The following is an 18,683-nucleotide window of genomic DNA, read 5'->3' on the forward strand; positions in this document are numbered from 1 at the left end:
TTTTATTACTTTTCAGGTCTCGGCAAATAAAATGAATTCATGCATCCTCATAAAATAAATAAACTAAGCTTAAAGTGCAACAAAAAAAAAATCCAACATCAAAACGACTGAATTAAAATGCAGTCAGAGGAAGGTATAATATTTCACATACTAACCGAGAATGTAAAATGTCACTATCTGACTTCAATGAGCTGCAAACAGACTTATGAAATCAATTTTCTTCTAGCTTCTAGCTTCACGTTTCACTTTTCCGATTTCAGAAAATGAGTAACTTCTATAACCTACAAAACCCTATTTAAGAATTTAGTTAATGCTTAAAATGTACCAGTTTGTCAAACACAGCCTACATTTTGGAGGATTCATTCTTGAATCTCCTGTGGCAACCGCTCACGGGTAGAAACACTTCCTCACACAAACGCTGCCTATTTAACACAGCTTCTGCCTCACAGACAACCCTTCCCCCACACCTTTTTCAAACAAGCTCCTCCAGACTAGCAGCAGCAGCTATTAGCAAACACCTGGAGGAAGTGCACATCTGTTGAGCTCATCATGGAAAATACTTCTTAGTCCAACTCTCAGGAGAACAGCTTTAAATGCCATAACGAAGGAGCATTGTTAACTGCTAAAGAGCTTCTTAATAATGTGGTTTCTTTTAGAAAGTTTTTTAGATATATTTAGTTTTTAACACTGTTTTCAGAGAAAAGTTTTTAAACCGTTGAAGTTTGTTGTAAAAGTAGTTCATTACAGCAGACTGAGCATGCGTGTCGTTCAAAGGGTGAATTACACACCTGACTGACCTGACTGCAAGCGAAGTGTTGGCTCTGGTTGGCCACAGCACTTCACTCTTTCTCTTCTGTTACCGCCTTTTCACTGACTCACCATCCTGGTCCAAAGATCGCCGCATTGTTTGCACTAGGCCTGAGCTGCTAGGGGCAAAAGGATTCTGGTTCGTTGCTCGTCTAACTCGTAAGGTGCTTCTATCGACCTCTGCAGCATCTCAGCAGTTGACCGCACCAACTTAGATTTTGCCAGAGGGTCAATAAAACGACTTTTACCCTGTGGAGTCAATTTTGTGCCAGACCTTCCTTTTTGTGCCAGACACAAGCAAAGGCAGGGTGGAGACCTGAGACACTTCCTCATCTTTGTTTGACCCAGTGCCCATGTGCACAGGTCTGAAAGGAAATCCACATTTTTTCCTTGAGGTAAGACAAAGACTTTAATTAGTTTATAACTTTAGAAAAACATTGATGTCATATATTGTGATAAGTCTTCATCCTGAATTGTTTGAGTCATATAACGTCTAAAACATGAGATTGGGTTTGAGTTAGCATTGATTTTTCTGAGAAGTAGAAAGATCAAGAGAAAGTGATGAAAGTTATGTCCAAGTTATAGTTATTGCTCTTTCTATTTAACTGAAGACAATGTTAAAGGTTTTTATTTCCAATTGAACTGTTGTATGGTACGTTTAGGGCATTACTACTCCAATTCAAATGTTAATTCTTCTATCGTTCTTAAAGAAGAAGTAGAGCAATCAGTAACTTCCAAAACTGCAGAAGCCTCAGATCACAGTGTCCTGTGCCATGTAATTATATTGATGTAAATACTTGTGTTTTTTTTAAGAGATAAATAATGGAAATCTGAGCTAAAGATGGGATCAGTGCAGTCACATTTTGGCAGCTTGTGTGTAAAAGAGAAAAAGCAAGGTAAGGCCTACTTTTGTATTACATGTTAATTAAGTATTCATCATTGCGATAAGGATTTTGACATACATAGTAAATTTCTGTCAGCTGAGATTAAAATTAGCACCTGTTTTCCTGCTGCTGCTGTAAATCACCTTAATCCCAGTGTTGCTCTCGTGTTTTTCTCAGAGGAGGAGAGATATGTTCGAGCCAATGACAGACCTTCCAACCTGTCTTACAACTATGCTGTGAGTCCCCACTACTGGAAGGATTTACACTTTTAACATTTAATCCAAATGTTTTAGCTGCAACACAGATTTCTCAGTTTGTCTTCATAAAATCACATCTTTCGGTGGACTTTACCGGTCCATTTAGAAATATAAAGTCAGCCTCACTTTAATCTGATCCCGCTTGATGGAATTCAATAGTTAATGGAATAATAACCCTGCATTTCAATCTGCACACACTGGGAAAAAAAGGGCAAACCTGGAAGAAAAGCTGCTAAAGATTACACAACTCTTGAGACTGAAACGGACGTTAATTTTTTTGCGTGACAAGGATCCTAAACAGCAAGAGTTAGGATGAAACAATTTAGTGTACTCAGGTATTACAGTGGCTCAGTCAAAGACCAGACCTAAATCCAACTGGGAAAAAAGTTATTCTGATTTTCTCCACCCAATATGACATAGCTACATGTTATTTGCAAAGACTCAAGCACATGGGTAGTAACCCACACACACACACGCACGCACACCCCCACACACACACACACGCACACGCACACACACACACACACACACACACACACACACACACACACACACACACACACGCACACACACACACACACACACACACACACACACACGCACACACACACACACACACACACGTCCGTTTGCTGCATACAATGTCAAAAACGTTTATGGTTGTAGCAAAATGTTAAAGGTTAGTGGGGCATAAATACTTTTGAAAAGTCCTAAGTATTCATATACTATGAGCTGTAGGTATTTTCTGATTAACTGACTATTATGTCACTTCCTCTTTCTCAGAACAATGCCATCCGGACCTCCAAGTACAACATAATCACCTTTCTGCCTCTTAATTTGTTTGAGCAGTTCAGGAGGCTGGCTAATGCCTACTTCCTCTTCCTCCTCATCCTTCAGGTACCTTTTTTCCCCCTTTCTCTATCTCTGCATTTCAACATCAGACTTTATCATTAAATGTCAGTACGCCACTGATTATTGATACAAATTAGTTTCTGTATTTTCAAAGAAACATTTTCTAACATAAGCATAAATTGATCATTTTGTGAGTGAAACTTTTTTTCGTTTCAAGTCAATACATTTGACAATTTCTCTTAGTGTTTACATTTGTTGTAAATGGAGCAAAGTACCAACTCTGCCTTGTTTCCTGTATTCGCAGTTAATCCCACAAATATCCTCTCTGTCCTGGTTCACCACAGCTCTGCCGTTAATTTTGGTGCTGTCCATGACAGCGGTCAAAGATGCCAATGACGACATAGTAAGATAAAAGCATTCCAGTTTAAAAGATCGTTCTAACCCTAACCTGCTCAAAGATGAAAGAACAAATGAGCAACTATTTTATGTTTTTCTGCCAACTGAACAGAACAGACACAAAAGTGATCGGCAAGTGAATAACCGCACGGTGAACGTCCTCATCGATGGAGTGTGAGTCATCAAACATTAGATTACAGATGTGTTAATTATTTACAGTTTATGAGGAAGTATTTATCAAACGGGATTTGTTCAGTACCTTTTGGAAGAATGATTTGAATTTGTTTTGCTTTTTCTTTACAGACTGAAAAATGAAAAATGGATGAATGTTCAGGTTGGGGACATAGTTAAGCTCGAGAGCAATCAGTTTGTTACAGTAAGTATTGGCTTAATCAAACTTGGAAAAGAGATTTTACATTTTTAGAAAAAGCTAACCCATGTCACTCACCCCTCCAATACTGACATTATTAATGTCACCTGAACTTTTATATTAAGTTTCAATAAAAGCATTGATAAACACTATTATCTTCCAGGCAGACCTCCTGTTGCTGTCCAGCAGTGAGCCTCTCAATCTAGTCTATGTGGAAACGGCTGAGTTAGATGGGTGAGTATGGTGCAAGTTGCTTTCCTTTCACAGATTATATGATGTCCCTTTAGTTGCAAACTTCTTACCTCCCATATCGGTGATCCCCAGTGAAACAAACCTGAAAGTGAAACAAGCCTTGACTCTCACAGGAGAGATGGGAGACTCCATTGAAACTCTTTCTGCCTTCAAAAGTAAGAAATGACCTCATGTAATCATGCATTCAAGATTCAGAACAAATATCAAGGCAAAAAGAAAAGAAGTCAACATTGATGTACTATGTATACATCTGACCTACATTTTAAAGAGAATAAAGCAAGATCAATAAAAGGAGAAATGAACTTTCTTCTTCAAGATGCAGACCAAATTATTAGGGTTTTCCTGGAATTTGGAGCAATGCTAATGCTACATAAATGTTAGCTTAGCAGCTATAAAAAATGTTTTTTTTAAAACACAAACCTCACTTAGCATACCTGTGAGAGTATTTATGTTGGGCCTTTTTGATTTTGACCAACAACCATGTTACATAATCGAAAGACCTCAACTGTTGTGTACAACATATTGCTGACACCTGTGGTTTTCAGGTGAAGTGCGATGTGAGCCTCCAAACAATCGCTTAGACAAATTCAAGGGAACCTTGACCGTGAATGGACAGAATTATGGCCTGGACAACGATAAGATACTGCTGAGAGGATGCACTCTGAGAAACACAGAGTGGTGCTTCGGTCTGGTCATCTTTGGAGGTAAATCTACTGAAATGTAGCCCTCATTGACACACCTGCTTGTCCTACTATGCTTGAGTCAAAATTCCTCAAGTGAAAAAGGGTTTATTGTGTAGCGTCTCATTTTGCTGAGATATATACTTGTTTGAGCTTAGCTGTTTAAGATAAAAATTTTGCCAATCCTAATGTGGGGAAAAGAAACCAAATCTCTTACTCGTCAAGTCTACATGGGCCCACCAGAGGGCGCTAATGCTATACTGGAATGCACATGAGCTTTTGATGAACCAATTAAGGTCAAAATTCAGATAGCAATAATTCAAGGCATGTTTTTTTTTTTTTATATTATAATTATTTATGTTTGAGTACTAAATAATTACATGTATACTGACTTATCTTTGAACTTTGGAAATACGGAAACTAGTAACGTCATCAATTGCTGAGCAGATCAATCAATGCATGTTTTTGACAGTTGTGTTCTCATTAGAAACCAGTAATAAAAAGCAAAAAAAAAAAGAAGGTAATTTTATTCTATATTTCACAAAAACATAAAATTACTAGCAAAAAAAAAAGAAAAAGGATTGGACGTCCTCTGCAGAATCATGTGTATGTCTGATCCTAACGGAGAATGTTCTTAGGTCCTGACACCAAGCTAATGCAAAACAGTGGAAAGACAAAATTCAAACGCACCAGCATCGACCATCTGATGAACGTCCTTGTGTTGTGTGTAAGTGTCTGCACACACAAATACACTGAAACGATTGTATTTCATTTACCAAAAAACAGTTAACTAACATCAGCAGAGTATGTGTGAAATAGTAATGACTTCTCAACACTTTAAAATGAAGTTAGAATGAGAATACATCCAATTATACTTCTGATTTTGTTATTGTCAAGTTGAAAGTATATATTTTTTGATCTTTGTGAGCTGTGCATGCTTTTTGTTGTTGTTTTTTTTACAATAATAAGTTTAGCAATTTGTCTACTTCACTAGATCTTTGGTTTCCTGTTTACCTTGTGCTTCATTCTGGCCATCGGCAATGCGGTCTGGGAGGTGAAGGAGGGCTCCGTGTTCACCGTGTTCCTTCCACGTGAACCCGGTGTTAATGCTGCTCTCTCCTCCTTCCTCTCCTTCTGGTCCTATGTCATTGTCCTCAACGCAGTGGTGCCCATTTCCCTCTATGTCAGGTACACTTTAAAACAGAAAGAGATTGCAGTCAAAACAGAAACACGTAGTGAATTTAGTCCTTATTGCACTTTTCCATTTCTGTGTCTGGAATTTTAACATCTGGTCGTGCATCAATGTCAGTGTGGAGGTTATCCGTCTTGGGAACAGCTTCTTCATAAACTGGGACAGGAAGATGTATTATCCCAAGAACGACACTCCGGCTCAGGCCAGGACCACCACACTCAATGAGGAGTTAGGCCAGATCAAATACATCTTCAGTGACAAGACTGGCACTCTGACACAGAACATCATGACATTCAACAAGTGCTCCATCCATGGAAAAAACTATGGTAGGCAGTTTGAATAAACACCAAAGTCACACTCGGGTTGGTTGGATGTCTGATTCTTTAACATACAGTATGTCTCTCTTATTTAGGGGAGCTGTATGATTTTTCTGGACAAAGAGTTGAAATAACAGAGGCAAGTAGGCACCTTCCAGTGTTTCTTCATGAATTTATTTAACAGGATCTAACAATATTGCCTAATTATACCTTTTTTTTTTTTGTAGAAAACACAAAAAGTGGACTTCTCCTGGAACAAGCTGGCAGATCCGAAGTTTGACTTCCATGATTATAGTCTAGTGGAGACTGTGAGAGAGGGAAACCCTGAAGCGCAGGCCTTCTTCCGCCTGCTGGCTCTGTGCCACACCGTCATGCCGGAAGAAAAGAAAGAGGGTCAGATTACCACAGTTTTTACAAACGGCACTGTTTTCTAAACAGAGAAATTCCTTGAAGTCAATATTCAAGAAATTTAAAAAGGAGTCTAAAGAGAAGAAACACATATAAACATTTTTTGTGACATAAATCCTTTAAATCATTTAGTAACTTATCTGGTGGAATAAATGACCTGACAGTACACCATGAAAGAGATATTTAGATTATAATCCTTACAGAATGAGTGGAGTCAAGTATAATTTTAAAATATAGAACTTTGAATTTATTTATTTATTTATTTTGGCCTCTCTCCTCACTAAGTTTCCGGTCTTGTCTTCTCAACAACCTGGTAGGTGAGCTAAACTACCAGGCACAGTCTCCTGATGAGGGCGCTCTGGTCACAGCGGCAAGGAACTTTGGATTTGTGTTCCGCTCTCGCACACCCGAGACTATCACCATCATGGAAATGGGCAAGAAAGTCACATACGAACTCCTGGCTGTTCTGGACTTTAATAATGTACGGAAGAGGATGTCAGTAATAGGTCAGAGAATAAAATTGTCAAATTTTTATGTATAGAAAATATATTTCCTGTATTTACCACCTCTATGTAAGATAGTATTATGTAGCGTTCAACAGCTGCATTTTAAAGTCAGGAACTAAACAGGATCAGAGAATTTTGTCATATTTTTGTCAAGTATTTTTTGTTATTTTTCTCAGTACGCGGCCCTGATGGGAAGATGACACTCTACTGCAAAGGTGCTGACACCATCATCTATGAAAGATTAGACCACTCTTGTAAAAGGTTGATGAAAGTTACTACAGGACACCTAAATGTAAGCTATGCACTTTTTGTGATTCTTATTTAAAACTTCTTATTTGTTGTGCTTATTTTTAAGTCCTCTGAATTCTATAAACAATCTAGGAATATGCAGGAGATGGGCTACGCACTCTTGTTCTGGCCTACAAGGACTTAAAGGAGAACTACATGGAGGAGTGGACACAGCGCCACCATGAAGCTAGCACAGCCCTGGAAGGACGAGAGGAGAGACTCGATCAACTTTATGAAGAGATTGAGAAAGACATGATTGTTAGTTAATCTCCAATGTATAGTTTAAATAGTTGTAATAAAAGGCTAAACCCAATTTCCATCTTGATCTAACTTCCTATTAACCTTTGGTTTCCAGCTGCTGGGAGCGACAGCTGTTGAAGACAAGTTGCAAGACGGTGTACCACAGACTATTGAGCAGCTGGCTAAAGCCGACATCAAAATCTGGGTGCTGACTGGTGATAAACAAGGTATGAGTTGCTACATATTAGGGCTGTTGTAAACAAATATTTTAGCAATCGTGTGATCTATCGATTATTCTTACAATTAATCTGATAAAAAAAAAGGATAAAATAAAACATTGGTAAATCTAACAGCAGTATTACTATGGGATATCAACAGTAGTACAATTCTTCCACATTTGAGCATCCATAACAATAACTTTTCTGTAATTTAGAAAATTAACTTGTAACAATAATAGCTCACTTTATAAGTTAACCTGAAGAACAGTTATAAAATCTGAAATTATATTAAATTTAATAATAAAAAGGCAGGTTCACAAATATACGCTGATAAACGTCTATACTCCAGATTTTGGCTCATGAATTACATGCAAAATGCCTGTAAAAAAAAGAATAAGTTATATAGAGACTTCATAAGGCATAGATCCACTGGGGCAGAAAATAAATACAAGAAATATAAGAACAAATTGACTGCTGTTTTACGAATAGCAAAACAAGATTATTATAGTAAACAGTTGGACAGAAATAAAAAAAATATTAAAGGTATCTGGAATATTTTAAACAGTGTTATTAGAAAAAACTCCAAACATGTTAGTTATCCACAATACTTCACAAACAATGGAGATAAACATTTAAATAACATGGAAGAGATAGTTCATAATTTTAATAAATACTTTGTAAGTGTGGGCCCTAAATTGGCTGAGGAAATCCCACAGCCCACAGGACATGAAATACTAAATGATGTATTAGTTAGAAATCCAGATTCCATGTTTCTTACAGCAGTGGAGGAAAATGAGATCATAGATATAGTACATAAATGTGAAAATAAAAGGTCAACTGATTATGACGGTATTGATATGTTAATAATTAAGAAGGTGATTGTGGAAATTATTCAACCACTAACATATATCTGTAACCTGTCAATTCAAACAGGAATATTTCCACAAAAAATGAAAATTGCGAAAGTCATCCCACTACATAAATCTGGGAATAGACATGATTTCACAAATTACAGGCCTGTTTCATTACTTCCACAATTTTCCAAAATTGTGGAAAAAATATTTGTTGTTAGATTAGAAAGATTATTAGTAAACATCATCTACTGTCTGAAAGTCAGTATGGATTTAGGCCACAAAGATCCACAGCGATGGCAGTTCTGCATTTAATAGAAGAGGTGACCAGTGCATTAGATAAAAAGAAACATGCTGTTGGGGTGTTTATTGATTTAAAAAAAGCATTTGATACAATTGATCATGACATACTCCTCAGAAAACTTGAGTGTTATGGTCTAAGAGGAGTAGTGTTGCATTGGATGAAAAGTTATCTCAGCAATAGGCAACAATTTGTGCAGTTGGGTGATGTCCAGTCCTCATGCATGGACATTGTTTGTGGTGTTCCCCAGGGATCAGTATTGGGGCCAAAATTGTTTATTTGTATATAAATGATATATGTAAGGTCTCCAAGAGACTTAACTTTGTACTATTCGCTGATGATACAAACATATTTGGTACGGGTGAAAATTTACGACAGTTGTTGCTTGAAATGAATTTAGAGTTATATAAACTGAAAGAGTGGTTTAAAATTAACAAATTGTCGCTAAATTTAGATAAAACAAAGTTTATGTTGTTCGGTAAGTGTAAAGAGCAGAGTGATTTACAAATAAAAATTGATAATATCACTGTGGAGAGAGTGACTGAAATTCGGTTTTTGGGAGTAATGATTCAAAATAAGATCTGTTGGAAACCTCACATAAAATATGTCCAATCTAAAATTGTAAGAAGTATTGCAGTTCTTTCTAATGCCAGAAATATTTCAACTACTCTGCCCTATATATTATGTACTGTTCACTTATCTTACCATATCTATGTTACTGTGTGGAAATTTGGGGCAACACTTACAGAACATCACTTCAATCATTATGCACACTACAGAAAAGAGCCATCCGTTTAGTTCATAACGTTGATTTTATTGTCATACCCACAATCTATTCATAGATTCTTATATACTGAAACTCACTGACTTGGTAGAGTTTCAAACTGCACAGATTATGTTTAAAGTCAGAAAGAAAATATTACCAGAAAATATTCAAAAATTATTTTCTGATAGAGTGGGGGATATGACTATAGAGAAAACCTCAATTTCAGAACTTTGAAGGCTCGAACAACAATGAAAATAATGTGCATTTCTGGTGTTGGTGTGAAGATCTGGAATAAACTCTCTAAAGAGCTGAAGCAAAGTCCAAGCATGAGATATTTTAAGAAAGGTCTCAAAATAGCTATTATTCAAAGGTATAAGGAAGAACAAGGGAGATAATCCTGGCTGGGAATTAAAACTCTAAGTATGATTTCATCAAGTGGGTGCAGGTCTGTACAGGTGTGGGTAAATGTATAAAGGTATGTAAATAGTTGTGTATTTTGTATATAAGCAGATGGGTGTGTATATGGGTGTATGTATGTATATGTGTATATGGGTGTATGTATGTATATGTGTATAGATGTATGTATATGGGTGTATGTATGTATATGTGTATAGGTGTATGTATATGTGAATATGTATATATGTATGTGTACAAATGTGTATGTGTGTGTATGCAGTACTTTCATTTGGCTGAGGAAATATTACTACAATTATTATTTCATTTTGTCAGGAAGGATACTGGAAACTGAAAATAATGTGATAAATTACAGCTGGAAAAGGGGTCTGATTATATAAGTTATACTTCTTCATACTCCTTTTCAGACTCATAATCACCGATGTGATGTGTCTTCAAGAAATTTATTATGTACTTTGTGTTTGTTCTACATTGCCGGTGAAAGGTTTGTCTGAAATAAATTACTAAATTACTAAATTACTAAATTACTGAATTCAACTTCAGTCAATTTAATAGAGGAACTCTCACCTTTCCCAGCCATTTATAGCCTTTGTGTTCATGTTAGCGACAGGATTTCACACCTGGCTGCATTCGTCGCACACAGAAACACATATACCAGCTATGTACCGTCACGACGCGCTACGCCACCATTTGCTGCAACCGGAATGATACAAGCACAGCCGCCCGCAGTGTTCAGTGTATCCGCTCACCTGTATAAATAATCCCGCCGTGCTCCTCCCCGCCGTTCGCTCTGAACCAGCAGCTCCGGGAGGAGAAGAGCTGCCGTACTCCAAGCATCGCTCCCGTCACTTTAAGGATGCTTATTGTTGGTCCCCCGAAAAACGACAAAAACCCGGACATTATCATGAATCAATAAAATTCGTGAAAATTGGACGTTATGCTGCTAGCACTTAGCTTTGGTCAACAAGCCAGGCGGAAGTGAGAGCGCTGTGCAACGCAATTAATAACCCGGTCGGAACATTAAATAATAAAACATAACTTAACGAAGTTTCAAAGCAGATAAAATTCCTGGAGGAATTTTAATAATCGAGGTACTCAAAACGAGGAATCGTTTCAGCCCTACTACATATAACTGATTACATCAAGTATTTAAGGATTGCTAAAACTTTGCTGGTATATTATGTCATAAACTACAACGGAACAAATGTTCAACACCTATACAGTTTCCAAAGCTGGGGAATTATTCATACCATCCATCCATCCATCCATTTTCTTGCACCCTTTTTCCCTCAGTGGGGTCAGGAGGGGTGCTGGTGCCCATCTCCAGCCAACGTTTCGGGCGAGAGGCGGGGTACACCCTGGACAGGTCGCCAGTCTGTCGCAGGGCAACACAGAGACACACAGGACACACAACCATGCACACACACACCTAGGGACAATTTGGAGAGGCCAATTAACCTGACAGTCATGTTTTTGGACTGTGGGAGGAAACCAGAGTACCCGGAGAAAACCCACGCACGCACAGGGAGAACATGCAAACTCCATGCAGAAAGACCCCAGGCCGGGAATCGAACCCAGAACCTTCTTGCTGCAAGGCAACAGCTCTACCAACTGCGCCACTGTGCAGCCCTATTCATACCACAATTACTTTCATTGTCATTCTTTAAACAGAGACAGCAGAAAACATTGGTTACTCTTGCAACATGCTAAGGGAGGAGATGAAGGAGGTTTTTATTGTGGCTGCCAATACACCTAACGGGGTCAAACAGGAGCTCCAGTAAGTCAATTCTTAACTTACTGTCGCAATGTGTAACATTTAAAAATGTTGTTGTCTCAGCCCCTCTAAGCCTGTACTCCAAAAAATTGTTTGAATGAATCCCTGCAAATTAAGTTTTTTTTCATAATTAGATGCCTTGTTCTAATGATAAAAACACAAAATACCCCAAAATTGTACTCCAACAGAATATTTTTTGTTGAGTAATTGTTTGTAAAACAAGACAACTTTTTCTAGGTATGCCAGAAAGAAAATGAGTCCCGGATCAGCAGAGGAGCCATCGGTGACTAAAACTCGTGCAGGCCTGTTCTGGCTTCAGAAAACAGAGACGGTGCAGGATGAACAAGTTGAAGGGGATTATGCTCTGATAATAAATGGACACAGCTTGGTAGATGTACAATTTTGTTTTATTTGTCTTTAAATCTCCAAAAAAGGTGTTTAAAACTAAAAAAAATGGACTAAAGTCAATAGTGTGTCAAACTATGTTTGATGTTTGATAGCCATTCTAGGCGAGTTTCTTCTTGATGATGTTGAAGCCTGAGTTGACATACACAAAAAGGATCCTGGTGTACGTTCCTGGGTGGTTAAGGTGGTGAAAGAAAACGTGTTATCCCAAATTGACTGCATAAACCACTCACCTGTTTGCCCGTGATGCAAACTGCGCTGTTTCCAGCAGGGTTCCTGTAACGTTCTTCAGAGGGTTCAACAGTCGCTCAAAGGATTGCATGATCACAGATGTCAGGGCGAAGGGCCTGTACTCATCTAATCCTTTAATGCTACTTTGGTACTTGGATGGTGGAGTGTATATTAGCAGAACATTAACTAGCTTAGACTTAGTTCACCAGAGATCATGATAGTGACTGGACTGCACTGTCCTAGACACACGTCATTATGGCCATATTTTTAGATCTCTTTACCTCCCTAAAATGAAGTCTGTGTAACTGTATGTCCTCTTCCTGTTTCATCTTTAGGCCTTTGCACTGGAGAAGGACTTGGAATTAGAGTTGCTGAGGACAGCATGCATGTGTCAGACTGTGATTTGCTGCAGGGTCACTCCTCTGCAGAAAGCCCAGGTTGTTGAGCTGGTCAAGAAATACAAGCAGGCCATTACTCTGGCTATTGGAGATGGAGCTAATGATGTCAGCATGATCAAGGGTAAAATTTGTATTTTCAGTTGTGCCAAAAGGCTATGGCAAATCTTATAATCTATCTTGTTTTTTTGTCTTTCAGCTGCTCATATTGGTGTAGGAATTAGCGGCCAAGAGGGTATGCAGGCAGTTCTCTCTAGTGATTTCTCCTTTGCCCAGTTCCGTTACCTTCAGCGCCTCCTGCTGGTGCATGGGCGCTGGTCGTACCTTCGCATGTGCAAGTTCCTACAATATTTCTTTTACAAAAACTTCACCTTCACATTTGTACACTTCTGGTATGCCTTCTTTTGTGGATTCTCTGCCCAGGTAAGTGAGACGTGTTGAGGTTTCGCTTTAAGGTTCATATTATGTCTTTCTATGAAAAATGGACTCCATATAAGAGCTATAAATCTAATGTTTACTAATGATTTAAATGTCTTTGCTAGACGGTGTATGATGAATGGTTCATCACTTTGTACAACTTGGTCTACACATCTCTCCCAATCCTCAGTTTGGGCCTATTTGACCAGGTATACGCTGAATAAAAAAATAAGCAATTTCCTGAAAACTATGAGAAATTCCATGACTTATTCAAGGTTTAACATAATTTGTTTCTCTTTTCTGCAGGACGTAAATGACCGCTGGAGTTTTGAGTATCCTCAGCTCTACTCTCCTGGCCAGCTCAACATGTACTTCAGTAAAAAAGCGTTCGTGCACTGCATGGTGCACAGCTGCTACTGCTCCCTGGTCCTCTTCTTTATCCCATGGGGAGCAATTCACGACACAGTCAGAGATGACGGCAGAGATCTTGCAGACTACCAGTCATTTGCTTTGCTGGCGCAAACCTGTCTGCTTATCGTGGTGAGCATTCAGGTGAGAAAAAACAGTTCTTGTCTCGGGACATTCTAAATGATGATGAGAGTTGGGTGCTTTAAATCAGGAATGAAAGCACTGTTTCCTGCAGATTTCCTGTAAAATATTTCCTGTAATGTCTTTGCAACCTGAGGTCAATGGAAAGGAATGCTATGATGTTTGTATTGAGCAAGATCTCCTTAAGTCTCAAAATCCTTGGCAACAACTGTTTAGTGAAAACTAGCATTTTTTTGAAATGGCTCAGTAATATTCTATGCATGTAAAAATGATATTTAAAAAAGATTGAACAATTCCAACTTTATTATTTCAGCTATGCATTGACACCTATGCCTGGACAACCGTAAACCAGTTTTTTGTGTGGGGTAGCTTGTTTGCCTACTTTGCTATCACGTTCACCATGTACAGCAATGGCATGTTTCTGATCTTCACCTCCGTTTTCCCCTTCATTGGTGAGTACATTTAGCACAAATATCACATATAACAAGAGCTTCTGGTACATCTGTTTGCATATGAGAAAGTAACCTCAAGAATTTGTATATGTTGTCTTTCATGATGTTCTTTCTCATCAGCAACAAATATTTTCAAGACATGACAAAGAGATTTTTGAAGTTTACTATAAGCAAACACGAGAATTCAAGTGTGTAAAAAAATGTAAAAAGATTTTCTAACAAAATGAAATAATAAATTCTGAACTGGTTTTAATATACAAGTAAGTATAAAACAAGAATATGGAATATTACTTGTAATTTAAATGTCTGACCACTCATTGCACCATTATATTTATCATTACAATATAATGCAAAAGTTATGATTTATGGACACTACATTTAAAAGCAGTGACTCAGCCACTGTGTTTGCAAAATTATTATTAATTTGGTTGGAATTTGTGACCTTTAACCTTTAGTTTTGCAGCACCTTCAACAACTCTACCACTTCACAACTAGTGATGTGCGGATTGATACTGAAATACTGATACTTCCTGTACCAGACCTTTCGATCGATTCTTATCTATTCTCAAATCCAAGTTCAATACCTAAGTAATTTGAGATCATTTATCTTAAAAGCACGTCAGAAAGTAACAAAGTTGTTGAGATCTACCTTATACAAAACATTACTTATACATTAACATTGCTTATACTTTTTTCCGCCTGGTAAGTTTGTAATGCTTAAGGACATATGTTTTTTTTTTCCTTGGCTTTTCTTTCATTGATTTTAGGAACCGTAAGGAATTCCTTAAATCAGCCAAATGTCTGGTTGACCATATTCCTGACTTCCCTTCTCTGCGTGCTTCCTGTGGTGGCTCTGCGCTTCATCCTCATACAGATTCGTCCAACTATCAATGACAAGGTCAGAAAAACACCTGAGACCGAATATTGTTTATGCATGTTGTTGTTTAGGTTGTTGTTTAGGTTTGTTGTGGCCTCATGAGCCACAACAAACCTAAGAAAGGATGTGTTTTTACAGAAAGTCATATTCCTTTTAATTCTTCTACAGGTAAGATATAAGACGCAAGTGGAAGCGCCGCCAGCGCCTGCTCCTCGCCGTCCAGTGAGACGCGTCAGCACCCGGCGATCAGGCTACGCCTTCTCCCATTCTCAAGGCTACGGTGCTTTGGTCACTTCAGAAAGGTTCCTGTTTAAGCGACCCCTGAAAGGTCTTCTTGCCTTTTCTCCCCAAACGGAAACGCCTCGGCCTCAGCTCTTCCGTCCCATTCCAGAGTAGCAAGAGGGCTCACAGAGATCCCAGAATTAATAACAAACACTGGATGTACAGGGTACATTGGTTGGAACAGTTCATGCTTAATGTTTCTTTTGCAATGAATGGCATCACTGTGAAAACCTAACGTCTTAAGTGTTGGCTCTGGTATGGTTTGTTTTTTACTGGTTTAACTTCCATTTCCTGCAGAGTGCATCACTACTTAACTCTTTCAAAACATACCAGACATGTAAGAAAAACATCTCTTGTTCCTAATAATACTTGAGACACAACTGTGTGTTAATGTTTTGTATTTTTCTTTTGTTTATTCTAATCTAATACTGTTAAAGTTGTAACGTGATCATGTAGAACAGTGATTGTGTTTCTAAACCACAGACAGGGGGCAGTATTGTCTTTTCAACTCAATTTTAAACCTATTACATCGGAAATGTAGTTTAATTTTCATCCTGTTAAATAGTACCTCCATCAGACTGCATGTCATTCTTCTAATTTAATGTATGTTCAATCTTTTTTCATCATAAATCTACAGAAACCAATATATTACCACTTTTACTGACTCATTTTCTATTGGATTATAAAACACTACTGCATTTACTACACGTTTTAGCTGAAGCTTACTCATGAACATTTTTTTTCTTCTTCCACAAAATCGATTGTTTGTTTTTTTTCCATTGATGTAGGCTGACTGATGAAAGCACTGGAAATTTTGTTTGGTTATCATAAAGATTTATGAGCAAGATATTGTTTGGAAAACCAACACACATAGCTCTGCTAGGTTTTTTTTTGTTGTTTTTTTTTGCATACTGCATGCAGCTACAAGCTCTCTTTCCTGTTCTTTCTCCTCCTCTCCCACTCACTCTGTTCCCTCCATCTCCTCCCACATATCCTTGCTGCACTGTGCATTTGCAGAGCCGCTCATAACTCCATTCAGCCCACAACTGCAGTGTCCTCTAAGCCAGTAAGTGATGACCTCACTGGTGGAAGCTGTCACGCTATGGCACACGTCCAGAAGAGCTTTCATTTTGCTCGCAGCTTCGCCAGAGCAGATGGTGTAGATCACACTTTATGGCGCTGTGCAGACATGCATAATGAAGAAACACGGCGAGGTCTCGGTTGGCAGACAAAAGACACAAGCGTCAAGGTTTATATGTTGTCTAGCAAAAACAACATTGACAAATAGAAAAATTTTAAATGTTTTTCATGAATTCATATAACTTTCCCCCCCCCCCCCCCCCCCCCCCATTTAGCTTAAGCCCCACTCATTACTCCTTCCCATCTGGTCATGTAGCACTGTCAGCAGGCTTGACTGTCTCCAGTGAAGGTCACTGTGTGATCCCCCAGAATGAAGTAGGAATGAGAACTGGCATGTTGTATTAATAGCCTCCACGTGTAGCACTTCCCTATCAATGACATGAATTACAACAGCAATCTTCCTCATTTTTACAAAGGAAGCATTGTAAAAAAAAGCAAATAAAATATAATTTTATGGGTTTTACTATCTTTTTGTAACCTGGAAGAAAATTATTCATGTCTCTTAAAACACCAACGTGCAGCTTTAGAAAGTAGGATGGATAAGAAAAAAGGGGGACTGAAAGAGAGTTTCAACACCAGGTTTTTTTTTTGTTTTTTTTTTTTGGAAAACCAAAGGCAACATATTGCAATGACAAAGTAAAGTCCAAATGAACATGAGCACTCACAGATACAGGGAGTCTCTCTGATAGTATTACACAATCCGTCTAGGTCAAAGATCAAGAGAAAAGCAGCAGCCTGGTTTTTACTGAGTGTAAGAAGATCCAGTGGTCTTATATATAAGAGAAAGAGAATTTCACACATAGCAGCAGTCCAAGCTGGACTGATACATTATAGCCTCACTAGAAGAGGCAGTTGCTAAGAGGGAACAATATTAGACTCTGAAAACAGAGGGGGAATTCATATTCAAAGTTTATGCCAAATGTTTGTTTTTTTTCTCTCATTTATTGTTTTTCTGTAGTAAAAGCAGACGACTGAAGAGATAAGAACTGATAATTTCTCATAATAAAATTTAAGATTTTGTTGAGTTAACCTGCATTCATGCTACATTTCCAGTGGCCTTTATCAGACAATGGAGAGAGAAGTTGAATCAGTCATCTGTGGACAAAACTTGGGAAAAAATATTCTGATGTTTATGCATCCACTTTGTGTTTAATCAGTTTGGCAGATTTTGCACAGTGCAGGTCACGTCACTGACGTACATCAACTTGAACCAACCAATATGGTCTCTCTGTCACAATGACTGTCATTGTAAAGGTGGAAAAACATTACGACGGTTTGGAAAACTCAGATTTGTTTGATCAAGGATATGTGGCTGGCCAGTAATGCAGGTTTTCAAGCCACGCACCTTAAAATCGATGGAGCGAACATAAAAATCAAACGTAGTACACCAATAACTTGTTTGGAAGTTGAGTTTAGTCATGGACTGTGAAATAATTTAAGGCAGATTCCTGTTAGTAAATAACTGGATCTGTTAAGGGAAGACAAAAGTGAGCATACCAACACAGAGAGCTTAGGCACATTGTGCATCAGGTCGACATCGATACAATTTTGGATAAAATTTGAGAAAAGTTTCTCATCTTACTGAAAACATTGGTAAAATATTCCAGTTTTCTAACATTTTTCAAAAAACAGTATTGCTGAATTTACATTCGATTTGATCAAAGCTAACTGAATCAGTTCTGTTTTTCTCACATCCACAGGCATTCACATTTCATTAGATGCCATTTGGAGGATTCCCTTACACAATAATTGTAAACCATAGTCTCAAATAGCTCCATTTGCATGTGATGCACTATTTATGCTCCACGGCACATGGATACCGATGACAGGGACGCACAACAGCTGAAAAATCATTTTAGGGTGTTGATCTGAAGGCTTTGTTCCCTCTTATAAATCTAAATCTGAATGTAAAGAAGGGGGTAAAAAAGGGAGAGATGGGAAGACTCCTTTATTTACTGCTCTGAGATTAACCAATGCATTGACAAAGGCCTAAGAGGTCTGTATGACAGATGTATAAATAGAGCTGAGAGAAAGTGAATGCAAATGTAATCATTGTACAATTTATCATTAGCTGTGGAAAGACAAACCAACCACCTGCCACATTAGCACCAGTCAGGGGTGAGTGGGGGGGATTGATCCACATACAGAATCAGCATTCATGT

The 18,683-nt window shown here is 38.1% G+C and overlaps 1 protein-coding gene across 1 annotated transcript; it reads left to right on the forward strand.

The window, feature by feature from the left end:
• Nucleotides 1–778: 778 nt before the first annotated feature.
• LOC103474011 (phospholipid-transporting ATPase ID-like) lies at nucleotides 779–16,029 on the forward strand. Its single transcript, XM_081613496.1, has 28 exons — nucleotides 779–1,202; nucleotides 1,621–1,703; nucleotides 1,869–1,927; nucleotides 2,732–2,845; nucleotides 3,105–3,203; nucleotides 3,309–3,370; nucleotides 3,500–3,572; nucleotides 3,730–3,800; nucleotides 3,891–3,973; nucleotides 4,364–4,522; nucleotides 5,137–5,225; nucleotides 5,493–5,686; nucleotides 5,808–6,016; nucleotides 6,103–6,146; nucleotides 6,235–6,400; nucleotides 6,733–6,921; nucleotides 7,098–7,213; nucleotides 7,303–7,467; nucleotides 7,565–7,676; nucleotides 11,671–11,776; nucleotides 12,011–12,161; nucleotides 12,745–12,928; nucleotides 13,004–13,227; nucleotides 13,347–13,430; nucleotides 13,528–13,773; nucleotides 14,084–14,222; nucleotides 14,990–15,120; nucleotides 15,268–16,029. Exons 2-28 carry the CDS (start codon nucleotides 1,649–1,651, stop codon nucleotides 15,493–15,495), a joined length of 3,552 nt encoding a protein of 1,183 aa, XP_081469622.1. The 5' UTR covers nucleotides 779–1,202; nucleotides 1,621–1,648; the 3' UTR covers nucleotides 15,496–16,029.
• The last annotated feature ends 2,654 nt before the right edge of the window (nucleotides 16,030–18,683 follow it).

This window comes from Poecilia reticulata, chromosome 12 (genome assembly GCF_904066995.2).
Source record: "Poecilia reticulata chromosome 12, P_reticulata-male-v2, whole genome shotgun sequence".
Lineage (NCBI taxonomy): Eukaryota > Metazoa > Chordata > Actinopteri > Cyprinodontiformes > Poeciliidae > Poecilia > Poecilia reticulata.

Bases quoted from the DNA above. Each gene is read 5' to 3' on its own strand.
- LOC103474011 (XM_081613496.1), top strand. From the start codon at position 1,649: ATGGGATCAGTGCAGTCACATTTTGGCAGCTTGTGTGTAAAAGAGAAA. The intron at 3,573-3,729 runs GTAAGTATTGGC...ATTATCTTCCAG, and splicing joins AGAGCAATCAGTTTGTTACA to GCAGACCTCCTGTTGCTGTC. The intron at 4,523-5,136 runs GTAAATCTACTG...GAATGTTCTTAG, and splicing joins CGGTCTGGTCATCTTTGGAG to GTCCTGACACCAAGCTAATG.